Source organism: Choloepus didactylus, chromosome 13 (genome assembly GCF_015220235.1).
Source record: "Choloepus didactylus isolate mChoDid1 chromosome 13, mChoDid1.pri, whole genome shotgun sequence".
NCBI classification, from domain to species: domain Eukaryota; kingdom Metazoa; phylum Chordata; class Mammalia; order Pilosa; family Megalonychidae; genus Choloepus; species Choloepus didactylus.
In genome coordinates this window covers 64,264,044-64,285,424 of record NC_051319.1, presented here as the reverse complement: position 1 = coordinate 64,285,424, position 21,381 = coordinate 64,264,044, and the positions used below count along the sequence as shown (strand labels likewise).

The window sequence follows — 21,381 nt, the reverse complement described above, 5'->3', positions numbered from 1 at the left end:
CAGTACTGAATGGTGTGTGAATGTGGTGGAAAGGGGAAGCTTAGAGTCATGTATGCCACCAGAAGGAAAGTTGGAAGTTAAAAGATGGGAATGTACAATACAGTGAATCTTGTGGCGGAAAATGTCCATGATTAACTGTACAAGTATTAGAGATCTCTTTCATGAACTAGAACAAATGTATGACACCATAACTAGAAGTTAATAATAGAGGGGTATATAGGGAAAAATATACCTGTTGCAAACTGGGTACTACAGTTAGTAGCATTTTTACATTCTTTCATCAACAGTAACAAACGTACCATACCAATACTATGAGTCAGTAATGGAGGGGATGGGTGGTTAGGGTATGGGAGGATTTGAATTTTCTTTTTTTGTCTTTATTTCTTTTCTGGAATAATGAAAATGTTCTAAAATTGAAAAAAATCAATTGTGGTGATGGATGCCCAGCTGTATAATGGTACCGTGGGCAACTGATTGTGCACTTTGGATCTTTGGATAATTGTATGGTGTGTGAACAATCTCAAAAAAATTAAATTTAAAAAAAAAGTGTATTTGCAAGGCCCCCCTGAGGAACTGGGGAGAAATACGGAAATGTTGGACTTCCCCACCTGGGCTATTGCTAATTTTCCCACAAACACTGAGGACTACCAATTTAGTGGGCCAAGCCCTCAATCTGGGGGCTTTCCCTTGTGAGGCTAGTTGCTGCAAGGGAGAGGCTAAGCCCACTTATAATTGTGCCTAGGAGTCCCCCCCCAGAAAGCCTCTTTGTTGTTCAGATGTGGCCCCCTCTTCTCTCTAAGCCCACTCGGCAGATAAACACACTACCCCCTCCCCCCTAGGTGGGACATGAAACCCTGGAGTGTAAATTCCCCTGGCAACACAGGAAATGACTCTTGGGGATGAGCCTAAACCCAGCACTGTGGGTTTGAGAGGATCTTTTGACCAAAAGGGGGAAGAGAGATGAAACAAAACAAGGTTCCAGTGGCTGAGAGATTTCAAATGGAGTCGAGAGGTCACTCTGGAGGGTATTCTTACGCGCTACATAGATATCACCTTTTAGTCTTTAGTGTGTTGGAATGGCTAGAGGAAAACACCTGATGCTGTTGAACTGCAACCCACTGACCTCGATTCTTGAAGATGATTGTATAACAATGTAGCTTGCACAGTGTGACTGTGTGATTATGAAAACCTTGTGGCTCGCACTCCCATTACCTAGTGTTTGGACAGATGAGTGGAGAAATGGGGACAAAAATTAGATGAAGAATAGGGTGGGATGGAGAGGATGGAAACATTAAGGTGTTCTTTTTGCTTTTACTTTTATTTTGGAGTAACGAAAAGGTTCAAAAATTGATTCTGGTGATGAACACACAACTATATGATGGTGCTGTGAATAACTGATTGTACACTGTGGATGACTGTAGGGTGTGTGAATACATCTCAATAAAACTGTATTTAAAAACTGATGAATGAAACAAAGTTCTTAGGCTTGAGCTTGCCACACAGTAAGTAGCAGCCATTATTAAGCACCAAGTACTGTTTTAATAACTGGGGTTATAAGTAACAGTCTCTGCCCTAACTGAACTTAAATGCTAGTTGGGCAGACAAGCAAATGAATGAACAAACAAACAAACAAACAAAGAGGTTTAAAAATATCTCCAGTAATGAATATCCAATTATTTTTGGTTGCTAACACTTGATTTCTTAGTGTTTGCTTTTCTCCAACATGAAGTAATATAATTTTTCATAAAATATATCTTTAAAAGTTTGTAGTAGGCCCTAAACCTATTTATTTATACCCTAATCAAAAGCAATGATTGAGCTAATTAGTTTTAATTCTAAAAGTATTTTTCCTATGTGGAAGTGTATTAAAACCAATAGTTATAAATACAAGTGTTAATTAATTTCTGATGAAATGCCTAAGTAGGGCATATTACATATAAGCAGCATATATGCCTTTATTCTTTGCCACCCAAAATACAGAAGTTTATTTGAAGGTCAGAAGGGTCATATCATAAGCATAATTAGCTTAAATGAATTCAACTAAATGATTTCAGCAAAAAAAGGACAAAAAAAAAGAAAATAACATTAAATACTATGGACAATTTTACCATATTACAATATGGTAAAAAAAAAAGTTTTTTAAGTGCTAAGGAGCAGTGCAGAGGGCTAGAGAGTGACGGGATGGGAAGGTCAGGGAAGACCCTGTGCGAGGAGCCGTCTGAACAGACTTGGATGAAGCAGTTCCCTCATTGCTGTGAGGGGGTCGGGAAAAGGACATTCTCAGCAGAGGGAACAGTGAATGTCAAGGCCCTGTGTTTATTGTCTACCAAGTGCTGAGCATATGCTAAATGCTGAGGACTTAAGACTGTGAACACAACAGAAGGAAAAAAGGGAACAAAGAAAAAATCGATTCAGATGGTGATCACTGCGTTGAAGGAAGCAGCATAGGGTGCACTGATAAAAAGTAAATGGGGTAACTCATGAGGGCTACTTTAGAGGGAGGCAGCGAAGGCCTCTCTGAGGCTGTGATAATCTGACACGAGACCTGCAAGATGAGAGAGAACCAACCAGGTGTGGAGACTGGAAGAAAGTTCCGGGAGGGAGGAGCAGCAGCGCCCGGACCTGTAAAGGAGTTCAGCACATTTGAGGCCCGGAAAGAATTCTGGTGTGCCTAGGGCAGAGAGTCTGAGGAGGTCCCAGGGAAACAGGGGCAAGGGCCAGACCATGGAGGGCCCATAGCTATAGTAAACATTTTGGAGGAGAGGAGTGGGATGGAAATACGATTCTGTGACTTAGCTGTGCACAGGGTAACCAAGCCCACAAGCAAGGATGAGATTATTCGAAGGAGAGGGTGGTGGAGGAGAGGATCTATGGTGGCCTTCAGGTAAACCGTCAGAGACTGGAAGAAAAATAGAAAAGTGGGAAAGCCAAGGCAGACACAATCTGAAGAATGAGAAAGTGGTCAACAGTATCCAAAACTGATGACATGTCAAGTAAGAAGAGGACTGCAAATGTCCATGGGGTAAGACACAGAAAATCATTGGGGACTTGGTCTAGAGTTGTTTTAAATTTCCCAGAAAAATCAAAACAAAGGCCAAAAAGTACCCATTTTTCAATCCATTAGGAAGATACTCTTTTGACTTCTGCTGTTAGAAGCTAAGGGATAATGTTTGATTGTCTGAGCTTTAAAGACTGCACTTTTCTGATTTCGTAGGATCAGTAAGTCTGTGAAGATATTTCCATTCTCAGTATCCTTGGAATAATAACCTCAAAATCTTGCTAAGAGGCATCATAAAAAAAAATGTGATGAGGGAGGCGGGGCAAGATGGCAGACTGGTGAGCTGTATGTTTTAGTTACTCCTCCAGGAAAGTAGGTAGAAAGCCAGGAACTGCGTGGACTGGACACCACAGAGCAATCTGACTTTGGGCATACTTCATACAACACTCATGAAAACGTCGAACTGCTGAGACCAGCAAAATCTGTAAGTTTTTGCGGCCAGGGGACCCACGCCCCTCCCTGCAAGGCTCAGTCCCGGGGGAGGAGGGGCTGTCAGCTCCGGGAAGGAGAAGGGAGAACTGCAGTGGCTGCTCTTATCGGAAACTCATTCTACTGATCCAGACTCCAACCATAGATAGACTGAGACCAGACACCAGAGAATCTGAGAGCAGCCAGCCCAGCAGAAAGGAAACAGGCATAGAAAAAAAACAACACGAAAAACTCCAAAATAAAAGCGGAGGATTTTTGGAGTTCTGGTGAACATAGAAAGGGGAAGGGCCCTGAGGCGCATATGCAAATCCTGAAGAAAAGCTGATCTCTCTGCCCTGTGGACCTTTCCTTAATGGCCCTGGTTGCTTTGTCTCTTAGCATTTCAATAAGCCATTAGATCTCTGAGGAGAGCCCATTTTTATTTTTGTTTGTTTTTTTTTTTTTAATCCTTTTTTCTTTTTCTAAAACAATTACTCTAAGAAGCCCAATACAGAAAGCTTCAAAGACTTGCAATTTGGGCAGGTCAAGTCAAGAGCAGAACTAGGAGAGCTCTGAGACAAAACGCAATAATCCAGTGGCTGAGAAAATTCACTAAACACCACAACTTCCCAAGAAAAGGGGGGTGTCCGCTCACAGCCATCATCCTGGTGGACAGGAAACACTCCTGCCCATCTCCAGCCCCATAGCCCAGAGCTGCCCCAGACAACCCAGTGTGACGGAAGTGCTTCAAATAACAGGCACACTCCACAAAACTGGGCGTGGACATTAGCCTTCCCTGCAACCTCAGCTGACTGTCCCAGAGTTGGGAGGTAGAGCAGTGTGAATTAACAAAGCCCCATTCAGCCATCATTTCAGCAGACTGGGAGCCTCCCTACACAGCCTAGCAGCCCAGAACTGCCTTGGGGGAACGGCACTCACCTGTGACATAGCACAGTCATCCCTCAACAGAAGACCCGGGGTGCACAGCCTGGAAGAGGGGACCACTTGCAAGTCTCAGGAGCCATACGCCAATACCAAGGACTTGTGGGTCAGTGGCAGAGACAAACTGTGCTGGGACTGAACTGAAGGATTAGACTATTGCAGCAGCCTTAAAACTCTAGGATCACCAGGGAGATTTGATTGTTAGAGCCACCCCCCACCCCCTGACTGCCCAGAAACACGCTCCATATACAGGGCAGGCAACACCAACTACACACGCAAGCTTGGTACACAAATTGGACCCCACAAGACTCACTCCCCCACTCACCAAAAAGGCTAAGCAGGGGAGAACTGGCTTGTGGAGAACAGGTGGCTCGTGGACGCCACCTGCTGGTTAGTTAGAGAAAGTGTACTCCACGAAGCTGTAGATCTGATAAATCAGAGATAAGGACTTCAATTGGTCTACACATCCTAAAAGAACCCTATCAAGTTCAGCAAATGCCACGAGGCCAAAAACAACAGAAAATTATAAAGCATATGAAAAAACCAGACGATATGGATAACCCAAGCCCAAGCACCCAAATCAAAAGACCAGAAGAGACACAGCACCTAGAGCAGCTACTCAAAGAACTAAAGATGAACAATGAGACCATAGTACGGGAGATAAAGGAAATCAAGAAGACCCTAGAAGAGCATAAAGAAGACATTGCAAGACTAAATAAAAAAATGGATGATCTTATGGAAATTAAAGAAACTGTTGACCAAATTAAAAAGATTCTGGACACTCATAGTACAAGACTAGAGGAAGCTGAACAACGAATCAGTGACCTGGAAGATGACAGAATGGAAAATGAAAGCATAAAAGAAAGAATGGGGAAAAAAATTGAAAAAATCGAAATGGACCTCAGGGATATGATGGATAATATGAAACGTCCAAATATAAGACTCATTGGTGTCCCAGAAGGGGAAGAAAAGGGTAAAGGTCTAGGAAGAGTATTCAAAGAAATTGTTGGGGAAAACTTCCCAAATCTTCTAAACAACATAAATATACAAATCATAAATGCTCAGCGAACTCCAAATAGAATAAATCCAAATAAACCCACTCCGAGACATATACTGATCACACTATCAAACACAGAAGAGAAGGAGCAAGTTCTGAAAGCAGCAAGAGAAAAGCAATTCACCACATACAAAGGAAACAGCGTAAGACTAAGTAGTGACTACTCAGCAGCCACCATGGAGGCGAGAAGGCAGTGGCACGATATATTTAAAATTCTGAGTGAGAAAAATTTCCAGCCAAGAATACTTTATCCAGCAAAGCTCTCCTTCAAATTTGAGGGAGAGCTTAAATTTTTCACAGACAAACAAATGCTGAGAGAATTTGCTAACAAGAGACCTGCCCTACTGGAGATACTCAAGGGAGCCCTACAGACAGAGAAACAAAGAAAGGACAGAGAGACTTGGAGAAAGGTTCAATACTAAAGAGATTCGGTATGGGTACAATAAAGGATATTAATAGACAGAGGGGGAAAATATGACAAACATAAACCAAAGGATAAGATGGCTGATTCAAGAAATGCCTTCACGGTTATAACGTTGAATGTAAATGGATTAAACTCCCCAATTAAAAGATATAGATTCGCAGAATGGATCAAAAAAAATGAACCATCAATATGTTGCATACAAGAGACTCATCTTAGACACAGGGACACAAAGAAACTGAAAGTGAAAGGATGGAAAAAAATATTTCATGCAAGCTACAGCCAAAAGAAAGCAGGTGTAGCAATATTAATCTCAGATAAAATAGACTTCAAATGCAGGGATGTTTTGAGAGACAAAGAAGGCCACTACATACTAATAAAAGGGGCAATTCAGCAAGAAGAAATAACAATCATAAATGTCTATGCACCCAACCAAGGTGCCACAAAATACATGAGAGAAACACTGGCAAAACTAAAGGAAGCAATTGATGTTTCCACAATAATTGTGGGAGACTTCAACACATCACTCTCTCCTATAGATAGATCAACCAGACAGAAGACCAATAAGGAAATTGAAAACCTAAACAATCTGATAAATGAATTAGATTTAACAGACATATACAGGACATTACATCCCAAATCACCAGGATACACATACTTTTCTAGTGCTCATGGAACTTTCTCCAGAATAGATCATATGCTGGGACATAAAACAAGCCTCAATAAATTTAAAAAGATTGAAATTATTCAAAGCACATTCTCTGACCACAATGGAATACAATTAGAAGTCAATAACCATCAGAGACTTAGAAAATTCACAAATACCTGGAGGTTAAACAACACACTCCTAAACAATCAGTGGGTTAAAGAAGAAATAGCAAGAGAAATTGCTAAATATATAGAGACGAATGAAAATGAGAACACAACATACCAAAACCTATGGGATGCAGCAAAAGCAGTGCTAAGGGGGAAATTTATAGCACTAAACGCATATATTAAAAAGGAAGAAAGAGCCAAAATCAAAGAACTAATGGATCAACTGAAGAAGCTAGAAAATGAACAGCAAACCAATCCTAAACCAAGTACAAGAAAAGAAATAACAAGGATTAAAGCAGAAATAAATGACATAGAGAACAAAAAAACAATAGAGAGGATAAATATCACCAAAACTTGGTTCTTTGAGAAGATCAACAAGATTGACAAGCCCCTAGCTAGACTGACAAAATCAAAAAGAGAGAAGACCCATATAAACAAAATAATGAATGAAAAAGGTGACATAACTGCAGATCCTGAAGAAATTAAAAAAATTATAAGAGGATACTATGAACAACTGTATGGCAACAAATTGGATAATGTAGAGGAAATGGACAATTTCCTGGAAACATATGAACAACCTAGACTGACCAGAGAAGAAATAGAAGACCTCAACCAACCGATCACAAGCAAAGAGATCCAATCAGTCATCAAAAATCTTCCCACAAATAAATGCCCAGGGCCAGATGGCTTCACAGGGGAATTCTACCAAACTTTCCAGAAAGAACTGACACCAATCTTACTCAAACTCTTTCAAAACATTGAAGAAAATGGAACACTACCTAACTCATTTTATGAAGCTAACATCAATCTAATACCAAAACCAGGCAAAGATGTTACAAAAAAGGAAAACTACCGGCCAATCTCCCTAATGAATATAGATGCAAAAATCCTCAACAAAATACTTGCAAATCGAATCCAAAGACACATTAAAAAAATCATACACCATGACCAAGTGGGGTTTATTCCAGGCATGCAAGGATGGTTCAATATAAGAAAATCAATCAATGTATTACAACACATTAACAAGTCAAAAGGGAAAAATCAATTGATCATCTCAATAGATGCTGAAAAAGCATTTGACAAAATCCAACATCCCTTTTTGATAAAAACACTTCAAAAGATAGGAATTGAAGGAAACTTCCTCAACATGATAAAGAGCATATATGAAAACCCACAGCCAGCATAGTACTCAATGGTGAGAGACTGAAAGCCTTCCCTCTAAGATCAGGAACAAGACAAGGATGCCCGCTGTCACCACTGTTATTCAACATTGTGCTGGAAGTGCTAGCCAGGGCAATCCGGCAAGACAAAGAAATAAAAGGCATCCAAATTGGAAAAGAAGTAAAACTGTCATTGTTTGCAGATGATATGATCTTATATCTAGAAAACCCTGAGAAATCGACGATACAGCTACTAGAGCTAATAAACAAATTTAGCAAAGTAGCGGGATACAAGGTTAATGCACATAAGTCAGTAATGTTTCTATATGCTAGAAATGAACAAACTGAAGAGACACTCAAGAAAAAGATACCATTTTCAATAGCAACTAAAAAAATCAAGTACCTAGGAATAAACTTAACCAAAGATGTAAAAGACCTATACAAAGAAAACTACATAACTCTACTAAAAGAAATAGAAGGGGACCTTAAAAGATGGAAAAATATTCCATGTTCATGGATAGGAAGACTAAATGTCATTAAGATGTCAATTCTACCCAACCTCATCTACAGATTCAATGCAATCCCAATCAAAATTCCAACAACCTACTTTGCAGACTTGGAAAAGCTAGTTATCAAATTTATTTGGAAAGGGAAGATGCCTCGAATTGCTAAAGACACTCTAAAAAAGAAAAACAAAGTGGGAGGACTTACACTCCCTGACTTTGAAGCTTATTATAAAGCCACAGTTGCCAAAACAGCATTGTACTGGCACAAAGACAGACATATAGATCAATGGAATCGAATTGAGAATTCAGAGATAGACCCTCAGATCTATGGCCGACTGATCTTTGATAAGGCCCCCAAAGTCACTGAACTGAGTCATAATGGTCTTTTCAACAAATGGGGCTGGGAGAGTTGGATATCCATATCCAAAAGAATGAAAGAGGACCCCTACCTCACACCCTACACAAAAATTAACTCAAAATGGACCAAAGATCTCAATATAAAAGAAAGTACCATAAAACTCCTAGAAGATAATGTAGGAAAACATCTTCAAGACCTTGTATTAGGCGGCCACTTCCTAGACTTTACACCCAAAGCACAAGCAACAAAAGAGAAAATAGATAAATGGGAACTCCTCAAGCTTCAAAGTTTCTGCACCTCAAAGGAATTTCTCAAAAAGGTAAAGAGGCAGCCAACTCAATGGGAAAAAATTTTTGGAAACCATGTATCTGACAAAAGACTGATATCTTGCATATATAAAGAAATCCTACAACTCAATGACAATAGTACAGTCGGCCCAATTATAAAATGGGCAAAAGATATGAAAAGACAGTTCTCTGAAGAGGAAATACAAATGGCCAAGAAACACATGAAAAAATGTTCAGCTTCACTAGCTATTAGAGAGATGCAAATTAAGACCACAATGAGATACCATCTAACACCGGTTAGAATGGCTGCCATTAAACAAACAGGAAACTACAAATGCTGGAGGGGATGTGGAGAAATTGGAACTCTTATTCACTGTTGGTGGGACTGTATAATGGTTCAGCCACTCTAGAAGTCAGTCTGGCACTTCCTTAGAAAACTAGATATAGAGTTACCATTCGATCCAGCGATTGCACTTCTCGGTATATACCCGGAAGATCGGAAAGCAGTGACACGAACAGATATCTGCACGCCAATGTTCATAGCAGCATTATTCACAATTGCCAAAAGATGGAAACAACCCAAATGTCCTTCAACAGATGAGTGGATAAATAAAATGTGGTATATACACACGATGGAATACTACGCGGCAGTAAGAAAGAACGATCTCGTGAAACATATGACAACATGGGTGAACCTTGAAGACATAATGCTAAGCGAAATAAGCCAGGCACAAAAAGAGAAATATTATATGCTACCACTAATGTGAACTTTGAAAAATGTAAAACAAATGGCTTATAATGTAGAATGTAGGGGAACTAGCAATAGAGAGCAATTAAGGAAGGGGGAACAATAATCCAAGAAGAACAGATAAGCTATTTAACGTTCTGGGGATGCCCAGGAATGACTATGGTCTGTTAATTTCTGATGGATATAGTAGGAGCAAGTTCACAGAAATGTTGCTATATTAGGTAACTTTCTTGGGGTAAAGTAGGAACATGTTGGAAGTTAAGCAGTTATATTAGGTTAGTTGTCTTTTTCTTACTCCCTTGTTATGGTCTCTTTGAAATGTTCTTTTATTGTATGTTTGTTTTCTTTTTAACTTTTTTTTCATACAGTTGATTTAAAAAAGAAGGGAAAGTTAAAAAAAAAAAAAAAAAAAAAACAAGGAGAAAAAAAAAAGATGCAGTGCCCCCTTGAGCCTGTGGAGAATGTAGGGGTATTCGCCTACCCCACCTCCATGGTTGCTAACATGACCACAGACATAGGGGACTGGTGGTTTGATGGGTTGAGCCCTCTACCACAGGTTTTACCCTTGGGAAGATGGTTGCTGCAAAGGAGAGGCTAGGTCTCCCTATGGTTGTGCCTAAGAGCCTCCTCCCGAATGCCTCTTTGTTGCTCAGATGTGGCCCTGTCTCTCTAGCTAAGCCAACTTGAAAGGTGAAATCACTGCCCTCCCCCCTACGTGGGATCAGACACCCAGGGGAGTGAATCTCCCTGGCAACGTGGAATATGACTCCCGGGGAGGAAAGTAGTCCTGGCATCGTGGGACGGAAAACATCTTCTTGACCAAAAGGGGGATGTGAAAGGAAATGAAATAAGCTTCAGTGGCAGAGAGAATCCAAATGGAGCCGAGAGGTCACTCTGGTGGGCACTCTTACGCACACTTTAGACAACCCTTTTTAGGTTCTAAAGAATTGGGGTAGCTGGTGGTGGATACCTGATACTATCAAACTACAACCCAGAACCCATGAATCTTGAAGACAGTTGTATAAAAATGTAGCTTATGTGGGGTGACAAGGGGATTGGGAAAGCCATAAGGACCACACTCCACTTTGTCTAGTTTATGGATGGATGAGTAGAAAAATAGGGGAAGGAAACAAACAGACAAAGGTACCCAGTGTTCTTTTTTACTTCAATTGCTCTTTTTCAGTCTAATTATTAATCTTGTTATTCTTGTGTGTGTGCTAATGAAGGTGTCAGGGATTGATTTGGGTGATGAATGTACAACTATGTAATGGTACTGTGAACAATCGAAAGTACGATTTGTTTTGTATGACTGCGTGGTATATGAATATATCTCAATAAAATGAAGATTAAAAAAAAAAAAAAAAAAAAAAAGACATAATGCTGAGCAAAATAAGCCAGGCACAAAAAGAGAGATATTGTATGTTACCACTAATGTGAATTCTGTGAAAAATGTACAATGTTTTATACTGTAGAATGTAGGGGACCTAGAGATACCAATTAGGGGAGGGGGAATGATAATCTAATAAGAACAGATAAACTATGGAGGGTAATCTCAATGTTATGGGAATGCTCAGGAATGATTATGGTTTGTAAACTTTCTTGGATATAGTAAGATCATGTTGGAAGCAATAGAGTTATTTTAGGTTTTTTTTTCTCTTATTCCTTTGTTTTCTTAGGGGTTGTTAATTTTCTTGGGGTATGGTAGGAACATGTTGGAAGCAATGTAGCTATTTTAGATTATTTGTTATTCTTACTCCTCTGTTTGGACCTGGTTTATTAATTTTCTTGGGGTATGGTAGGAACATATTGGAAGCAAAGTAGTTATTTTAGGTTATTTGTTTTCCTTAATCCATTGCTTTGTTTGAAATGTTGTGGGGTTTTTTTGGTTGATGTTTGCCTGTTTGTTTTTAATTTTTTGATAAACAAAGTTAAAAAATTGAAAAAAATCAGTAGAAAAATGGGAGTAAAAACTAAATGACAAATAGGGTGGGATGGGGGGATGGTTTGGGTATTCTCTTTTCACTTTTATTTTTTATTCTTATTCTGATTCTTTCTGATGTAAGGAAAATGTTCAGAAATAGATTGTGGTGATGAACGCCTAACTATATGATCATACTGTGAACAGCTGATTGTATACCATGGATGACTGTATGGTTTGTGAATATATTTCAATAAAACTGAATTAAAAAAAAAATGTGATGAAAGTAGAGTTTCTGTTTAAATTAAATGCTAAAGATTTGTAAAAAATAGTGATATCACTAGCATAAGAAATTTTGGGTTGGCCAAAATTTCATGAAAGTAGATCTTGTGACCGGTCCTCATTATCTGGTTCCATCCTATCCATTGATCCTGTGATTCCCATTTACTCTCGAACACGAATTGCCTTTTGTGCAAAAGTCATTCATTCTCACCACCATTCTCCCAACCACGCACACTTCTCACCCCTTCTAGCTCCAGGCATTTGCCCCTGATGTTCTTTCCCAGAACATTCCTCCTGTTTTTGTTGTCAAGCCTCGTGCACAGCACACGGTAGGTACTTCTCAATAAGCTGGATGGATTGCATTTAAGGGTCATAAAATATCTTTCCTCTTCAATAGAACATCCCTCGCTATTCTAGGCCACAGTAATCATTCCTCTCACTTGTACTACTACAAGATTTTCAGATGTGTGACATATCTGAGCAAAAACAATACCTAGAAAGAGTAGTTGTGGAACCGTTTTTAAAAAACAATAAGAATACTTTATAAAATGCTCCCTATCTAAGCTAGACTAGGTGGCCTTATGAATATTTGTTAAATATAAGGCTTCGTTAACATAACATCAACTAACATAACATGCAAATTTGTTAAACATGGAAAGCAAATGCTAGAGTAAAGCATTTCTCAACTGAAGTGTTTTTATAGGAAAGACATCATGGGTCAATGTTCTTATAAATCAAAGGCAGCACTGGCCAGGAGCCAAGTAACAGTCCCTCAGGACAGCAGAGACACCGGGAGAAGGCGGTGTCCCAGCCACCCTTCTCCAAACTGACAGCTAAGTGGGTGGTTGGTCGAAGCACACCTATCCTGGCTCCAGAGGACGGTCCTCTTTCTCTTACTGGTGATAAGGCTTTAATCTGTCAGGTACTAGGCATGGTTTCAATGGGTAATTTATCTATTGCTGTTAGGTCACTGTGCTATTTAGTTACTCTCAGGAACAAAGGCTGAAAATTCACAATACACAAAGAGCACAGAAGGAGAACTTGGGCAGCAGGGGTCTACCCCTCATCCATCAGAGAGTGGGCCAGTCAGGGACTCCCGGAGCCTCAGTGATCTCATTTAGCCACTGAAGGTGATAATACGTGCCCTACATATTTCATAAGGTTGTTAAGGAAACTAAATGGATAATATCTGAGAATATACTCATTAAGAGCTGCATAATGGAACCACTGAGGGGGACTCTGAGAAATTTAAATTTCTTGGCACTTTAAAGAAAAGACTGGCTAAAACATTGATTACATTTAATTAGTTAATTATATTTAAATGTATAACTTCTCTCTCTCTATATATATATATACACTAAAGGGCCATCAAAGATGCTGTAATCTAAATGGAAATGGAAATCACATGCAAGGTATATACACAGTTTTTGGGAAGAAGCATTTTTAAAAAGGACGAGAACCTTGGGCTCAAACCTGGATAAATGTAAGCAGAGGCCAAAATAATACCTCCCCCAAATTAAAGACAATAAATTCCTTTCCCCCTTACTACTCTAATTCAAAGTAGCCTGGGAAGAGAAAAAGAAAAATTACATTTCCTACTGAAAGGCTTGCCCCAATTAAAATTCTAAATGTCTCTTACACGGAGAGCACTGGTTTATTGGCAGATTATTAAGCCCTGGACCAATGCCACCCTGTTAGACCTGTATTAAAAATGTGGTTTATGTGGTGCAGGGTCAGATCAGTAAAGAGCTGTTAGCAGATGACAGGTCTGATTACCGCTGGCTGCAGGCAAGACGTATGGATCCCTGAGGAACAGGAGCACCGGCTGGTGGGACAGTCTGCTGGAAAGGTCAAGAACAGGCATGTCAGCATCAGGGGAGGACGGTAAACAGAAAACACTACAAACTAGCTTTGAGGGGATCAAACTGCAGTGCGGGAACATCTCAAGGTTTCTGTATCTAAGGGCGTGGGTGAATAATAGCAAACAGGGTCACGGGGAACAAAATTATGGTGCACTCGTCTTCTAAACACTGCTTTGTGGAATCCGAAGCAGAATTATAATCTATACAATAAACCACTGCTGAAAGTGTTCTTTTTAAAAAAATCTTATAGTAGTATGACTATTGATAAAGCAGTATTCTCATTACTTGTATGAAATAACATAGTTCTCTTATTCCTTCATTCCTAAATGTCATTAGTTATTGCTGTAATTTCCTATCAAATGTTTATAATCTTAAAACTAGTTTCCTAACAAAGGTTTTTAAAAAAGTACGACTTAAACACTTATGCCATGGGTAATTAGACACTTAACAAAACCACAGTCCTATTCTTGGTCTGTATAACTCCTGATTGACTAGTATTAGCTCTTACCTTGATTCTTCAGATTCTGTCTCATCAAAAGATCTAAAATTTTTAGAAGGGAAAGAAAGAAAAAGACCATATAAGATGGATCAGTTGTTTATGCCAATAAAGAAAAAACAGTCATATTCTTAGAACACTGAACTGGGAGACACTTTGAAAAGACGAGTTATGAGTTTTCATAGGACATCACATGGCAGATGCTCAATGAACCTTAGGACTGGAATATTCTTGAATTTCAAATTTCCTGAAGATTGCTTAAAAATACATAGTTTTATTACTATTTTGGGGCATATATAATGTAGAAAAATCTCACTCACTGCCGTTGCCAATGTCTCTACTTCAAACACACACAAAGCCTAACCTCCCAGTAAACGCAAACGAGATAGAACAGCATGCACTGAGAACACAGATCATCTGCTAAGAGTGGCGTCTCGTTCTTGCTCCGGCGTGAGCGGGTGGGTGCGTAAGAGGAACGTGGCCCTGAGTAAATGCTGCTGCTGAGGAAGCTGTGACAGGGATCGCAGACGGCTGGGGTCTAACATGACTTTGACTGTGGTTCCTTCAGGCAGGTCTGGAATCCGTGGGAAAATGAATAAAATCCTTTCCCCGGCTTGGATTTGCAGAATTTGTGATGGTCCGTTTCCTTATAAATGGATTTACTATGTGGGGATGTTGCTGACTACCTCTTGAGGCTAACTGTCCCCAAGACGCATGCACAGAGCTGGGCCAGTGGCTTAAGTTTTAGAAGGACTTTGTCTAATTGCTGATGATAGCAAGCAATTTGATATTTGTCCAATTGCTGGTTCCATGGTATGCAGGAAGGAGGATTTCCAATCCTGTCTTTAGAAATTCCTGAGGGAGAGGCAGCAGGACACTGGGAGATGAGCACTGGCCCTTATGCTAGAAGGCCTGGGCTCTGCCAGGTTCAAGTAGAGCAAACTGAAGAAAGGCACTTATTTCTTGTGTCTCAGTTTGCTCAACTAAATGAGGAGAGTTGGGTCAGATCATCTCTAAAGTTATTAATAGCTTTAGAATTATACGAGTGTATGTGCCAAAGGGATATGGGTATAGACAAATAAAAGCAGGCTACCTATATTGATAATTCCCACCATGCAACTTCACTGTATGTAATAGCAGACATTTAAGCATGAGTTACCAAGCCCTGACTATTTGGCCACAAAATGGGGGCGAGGACTTTGGAGGAATTCCTTTGGCCATACGCAGGGGGCAAGTGAGTGCTGTCCCAAGCCAAGAGAGTGGGCATGGCCCAACTGGCCTTTCTGGCACGACTTTGAGATATTTGTTAGGTCATTATGTTATTGAAGAATAACCTAAAATACATGTTTAACATGTAAACAACAATTCTTACCCACAACTTTCTGTCTTTGGCAGAGAGGGCAAGTGTCGCACGTTTAGGAAATCAAGAAACAGTTTGGGAAGTTCTTCATTTTCTAAAATGACAGCCTGTGAAAGCAGAAAACAGAATTAGAAATTGAAGTGAAGTCTGCTAGGCGATCAATCAAATGAACTATTTCAAAAAGTCATAACCGTCCATCAAAGTTCTTACCAGCATCACTACTCACAATCAGTATGAGGAGTGGTCCCCATTTCACCCACCAAGAATTCAAGCTGATAAACGTGCTATTCAATGTCAGCAAATGCCACATTTCATCTACTCCTCCATTCAACCAGCATTTATGGAGCACCAAATATACTCCAGACACTGAGTTAGGGACAAGCTCCATAGTCTCTGACTTTATCGAGCTTCTAATCCAGAACAAATATTTCAAAACCTCACAATATCAGCAATACGCTAAGATATGTAAATTAATCTTTCCTTACTGAGTGATAAAGTGACTGATGTACATATATAGCTCCATAAAAGACTACTGCTGTTTAGGAAATTCTATAAATGGTCTTTATTAACTGGAAGATTTAGTCACAACCCTTCAGATATCACCTGTTTTGGCTTTAGGATCAGCTGACATTTATTGCTATTTGGACAGCTCCACTTACAGGTTCAGTCACAATTTTACCACTCAAGTGTAAATCAGCGTGTATACTTAAAAAAATCTATAGAGTTCTTCCATTTAGGGAGCTCTGCTAAATAGCTTGCATAATGGCATAACCATGTCAGTACTCAAATATCCAAATTAGGCAATTTCAAGGATAAATCTGATGGAGTTAACTGTAGAGTGCATTTTCATATAAACGTATTTTTAAAATAGCCTGCCCAAGTATGCGAATTGATTGTGCATTTGCCCTTCTCCCCTTTATGATAAAGAACATAAGAGCAGAGCATCACAACTGTATAATAACCTCTGAAATTAATGTAACTATTCATAAGGATCATTTTTATCATTTACCATGGCTAAATTTTTTTCCAATAAGCATGTATGTTGAAAGAACAATGAGAACTGAGGTTGAAATATCGTTCACACAGCTCATCAGAAACAGCCATGTGAGCAGTTGCATAAGGTACAACTTAGCCTTTAGATATGAGTTGCCCTATTTCTTGAGGGACTTTGGAATACTGTTTCCTATTCCAGGATGTGTACCTGGAGTGAGGGACCGCACAGGTTGCCAGCCCTGCCCAGGCTGATCTGTGTTCTCTAGTGTTCAACACTCCTCAGCTCAGCCCCCTGGAGGTCATCTGGAGAGCCAGCCCTGTCTGGAGCTGTTACCATTCCTTACCAGCCCACTGTCCCCAATGACACTTACAAAATAGAAGAGAGAAAAAAAGCACGTGAGGTAACACTTTATTCATTAAACAAATATTTACTGGGCATCTTTTATATTAAGCACTGGGATGTGGCAGTGAATAATATGGGTCCAAGGGAATGTGGGCTAGTGGAAAAGACTAGCAGAAACAAGAAAACAAAGACACATATAACAAAACCTAAGCTTGCCTTAGAATGTAGTGATATAGAATTGAAATATTGTACCATTCTGTAAATGCTTTCCCTAACCTTGATTCTCCATTTACCCATCCATCCATCTATCCATTCATCCACAAATACAGAAATAGATATAAAATGTTTACTTTTTTCCTGATTATAAAGGTAGAAAAAAAGAGAAAATAAACAGAAAAATTTATTAAAAATCTCATTACTATTTCAGTTCATTTCCTTCAAATCATTTGACCTTCATCTAAATTTTTACCTACCCAAGAGAAATTTTTGGTTGCCTAGTGGGTCATTATTTCCTAGAAGCCAAAGTTTCTAGGAATTGTCCTACTTATGAAACTGCAAGGAATTTCTGACATAACAGAAGTCGCAATGATTGTCGAGTTGTAGTTTCTAAACATCTATTTTAGAGGATGATATGATACCTATGTGAATAATGAAACTTGATGATGTAATAAACACAGTGCTGTTCTCCTAGGCAATAGGTTTAATTATGTGTATAAGTGGTAGCTCTTAGATTTAGAAACAATGGGGAGGGGGTAACATTCTTATCTACACCCCCACGTTTTAAAATAAATTAAATCAATAACAAGTGTGGGACACTTCTAATGACCTGAACTACTTAATTTCCAGGATCTTTAGACATGTCATCCATCACTGCAGTATGGAGGAAGACATCTCTTGAGTGTTCAGGGGTTACTTTGGTTTTATTAATGCAAGATTTAGGGAATTTTAACAAGGTGAACTGTTTGTTTGCCTTGACAGATTGGCTTACAATGCACTGGCTACATCTATGGCATGATCATTAATGACAAAAGACAGGCAAAAAGCTGTTTACACTGCAGCACCAGGACAGAATTAATCCTGCTCTGTCTCCCCAAACAGAGAACTCCAAACAGATGATCACATTGTTTTAGGGAAGCTACATGGACAAAAAGGAATACAGAAAACTCCAGAAATCTGTGTGCACGTATTTTTGTTAAATGTTCACTGAATATTCTCAAATAATATTTTCCACAAAACAGTAACATGAATTTCAGTATTTACAGTTATAAAGAAGGCAGCATTGGGGAGTTAGTTAAGTATTCAGTTACATAGGTAGGGATATTTCCTAAACTCTGTCAAGAAGGCTTGTAAGAAAAGAATCAATATTTAAGCCCAAAGATAAAGTGGCAACATGGTAGAATTTACCTAATATAATATGTAGGGGTGAAATAATTGCCATTCATTAGTACAGAGATAAGAAAGAGAAATTAAATGTTTAGTCCATTTTTTTGGTTCATAAACACATGATCTCATTCCATGAGACAACAAATAGTGAACTGGGGCTGTTCTATACACAGCTTTCTCAGTTTCCTGACAAGTTTTATTAGGAGGAATAAGCCCTTCTCAAAACTGCAACCTCGGCAATCCCATATGCTTGGGGACCTCAGTCTGGTGGTCTAAACTACACGATTTTATTCAGCAGATAAGCTCCTAAAATTTTTTTTCTATAAATCAGGTTTTTGCATAACAAATAATATTTCCTCATAGTTTAAGATTAGTTATCTTTATTTTTGATCAACCTTCAATGCTTAGTATTTTGTTCTTTAGAGACACAGTGTGGTATAGTAGGAGATATGTGGGTTTGGGAGCAAGACACTGCTGGGTTTGAAGCCCTGCTCTGCCACTTGCTAGGCATGTGGTCTGGACAAGTGTTTTATTCTTTCTGGGTTGCCATTTCTTCTGTAAAATGGTAATAATTCCTGCCTTAAAGTGTTGTTGTGAGAATTAAATGAAATATCTCCAAGAGCCCCTGGCACACAATGGGCATTCAATAAAAGCTAATTCTCCCTCCTTTGAGTCTTTTTGGTGTACCAGTTTTCAATAACCCTTTTTATTGATTTTGAAAGTTAGAGTTATTGTCCATCTAGTCAACAGAGGGTTTTATCCCTCTACGAGTTATGGATCCCTTTGAAAATCCAATGAAAGCTGAATTTCCCCATTGCTGAAAAATACAGACACTTAAGATTATACATACAGTGGCAGGGGTTCCACAGACCCTGAAAGCCAAGCGAAGGATGCCTGCTTTTAGCTCAGATGTGGCAGTAATACTGCTGGGCAAACTACATTTGGCCTGAGCCTGAAGCACTGTTAGGCCTGCGCTCTATGCTGGTTCCCTAACGAACACGCTGGCCTTCTTGTTTCAGTTTTCTACGTCTCTGTCAATTAGAAGCCCACTGGAGTGTGTGCTGCCTTGCTATTAGAATTCGTTAATGCTTTCAGCTCTGTGCTGCAACTGAAATCTTTGTCTAGCAGTGAGGCTTCCCTGGCAAAGTATTCTTTCTGATAGACCAAAATGCCACTGCTGCACCAATTCTAGAAAATAGCTCATAATTCATGGTTTCTGTGTTTTCCACAAATAACCCTGGAATGCAACAATCAGTGGTGTAGAGGGTTCCCAAAGTTAACAAAAAATTACGGAAAATATGGTTTTAAAACTCTAGTAATGCTGTCTTTCAGTGTACAGCTGGTGAAGTACTAGTATCTGCTATGGCATCTTGAGCTATTGGTCAGTGATGGGTCCCAGGCCCTGTGCAATCTAACTGACTGGCTAGTGACTCTGGTGTTCAAGTTCTGATGCTGCTCATTCCATTCCTGGATGCAAGTTGGGATGTGTGGCTGGGCAACTAATACACATGGTAAAACATCAGAATTCAAAATAAATGTGCCAACTGAAGAAAAAGTTAGAAATAAACCCCATCAAATTAAATTTTTCAGATATAAGTATTGAGTGAAATACTATAAGAGACAGAATTTAATTACTCAGAAAAAAAGAAGGAGAGAAGCTATTTATGTACAAGTGCTGTGGGTCTTAGGTGGTAGGTCAGCAAGAAGTGCTCCTTCCATAAGGTGTAAAATGAGCAGAGCAATCCTCTCCTTCCACTTAATGCAATATTACCTAGTCCCCAAAGAAAGAGAAATAAGAATAAACTTAGGAAGAGCTAGAAGCAAGCAATGAACATAACTAAAAGATTTCAAAATTGCTTCCACAAGAAAAGTTCATCCAATAGTGGGTACCAAGCATGAAAATGAGGCAGTGGAGGGTCAAGGGGATAATGTTCTTTAAGCAACGAACCATTCTGTTAAGGAGGGTGGCAAGTAGTTAGCCACCATTTTCAAAGCTGCTGAAACAACAAGACAGAATCATCAAAACCAGCAGAGGAGGAGTCTTTCTCCAGCTAAAGTAGCACATGTAATACAGATTACAGATTGTAAGAGCATCTAAATATTTTGGGTTCTGAATGTCTTTCAATCATTCTTCGATACACATGCAGGTTTGAGAAACAACAGAGTTGAAAGAAAGATTCAGTAAAGAAATTTCCATCCAATTTATCACCTAGGAAGTACACAGACTAAAAAGGAGGCTATTATTAAGATGCACTTAAGAAATGGGGTTAAATCATAGAACTGTAACAACTGTGTGATACACTATGTGACAGACTTTGATATTGCTATAGCCAACTGATAAATAAATAGTAAAACTGGGCAATTGAGTATACCATGAAAGAAGCAAAAAAGAAAAAAAAATTCTTTACACTTTATTCATTTTCATAAGAATAAATTACTTTCCTTAAAGTTTCTTCAGAAATATCACTCTTAAAAAAAAGGCAAATGGAAAAATCTCATACTCTTGAAGAGCATTAATAAAAAACTGCCTGAATGGAGCAGCAAAACAACAGCATGGCTACCAGCCGGCCCTGCAGGTTCAGTGTTTACTCCAGAAGAAATATCCTTTTTATTGAAAAGGTGCAATTATCATCATGTAACACAAATCACAAAATCCCAATTTTTCTACCTTATCAGCTTTATAAAATCATGCTCCCAAAGGATACCATTGATTAGTTGCACATGTTCTTTCTGTGACAGCCCAAATACTTAATTGTCAGTTATCTTTTCTTCTTCAGTAAGTAAAATATAGTCACAAAATTACAGAGGGACTTGTTCTGCCTTAACCTTCGCTAGATGCCATCATGCAGTGGAAAACACTGGTAAAATATCACAGGATAACACCGTCCGACAAGGGAGACGTATAAACACTGTAATGATTTCCCACGAGTTTCCATTTTAGAAAATTGTCACTAAGGCGAGCATAAACGGTGACACATCTCCA

General features: G+C 39.1%; 1 protein-coding gene across 3 annotated transcripts in view; it reads right to left on the bottom strand.

The window, feature by feature from the left end:
- Positions 1-21,381, bottom strand: part of SNX24 (sorting nexin 24) — a 201,229-nt gene that overhangs the window by 5,744 nt on the left and 174,104 nt on the right. For 2 of the 3 annotated variants that reach the window (XM_037801799.1, XM_037801801.1), the window contains exons 4-6: positions 15,692-15,786; positions 14,332-14,364; positions 13,738-13,802 (exon numbers count right to left, since the gene is read on the bottom strand). In XM_037801799.1, the coding sequence (XP_037657727.1) occupies positions 13,738-13,802; positions 14,332-14,364; positions 15,692-15,786 (193 nt within the window). The remainder of the gene's footprint in view (positions 1-13,737; positions 13,803-14,331; positions 14,365-15,691; positions 15,787-21,381) is intronic. The other variant, XM_037801800.1, reaches the window with a different exon arrangement.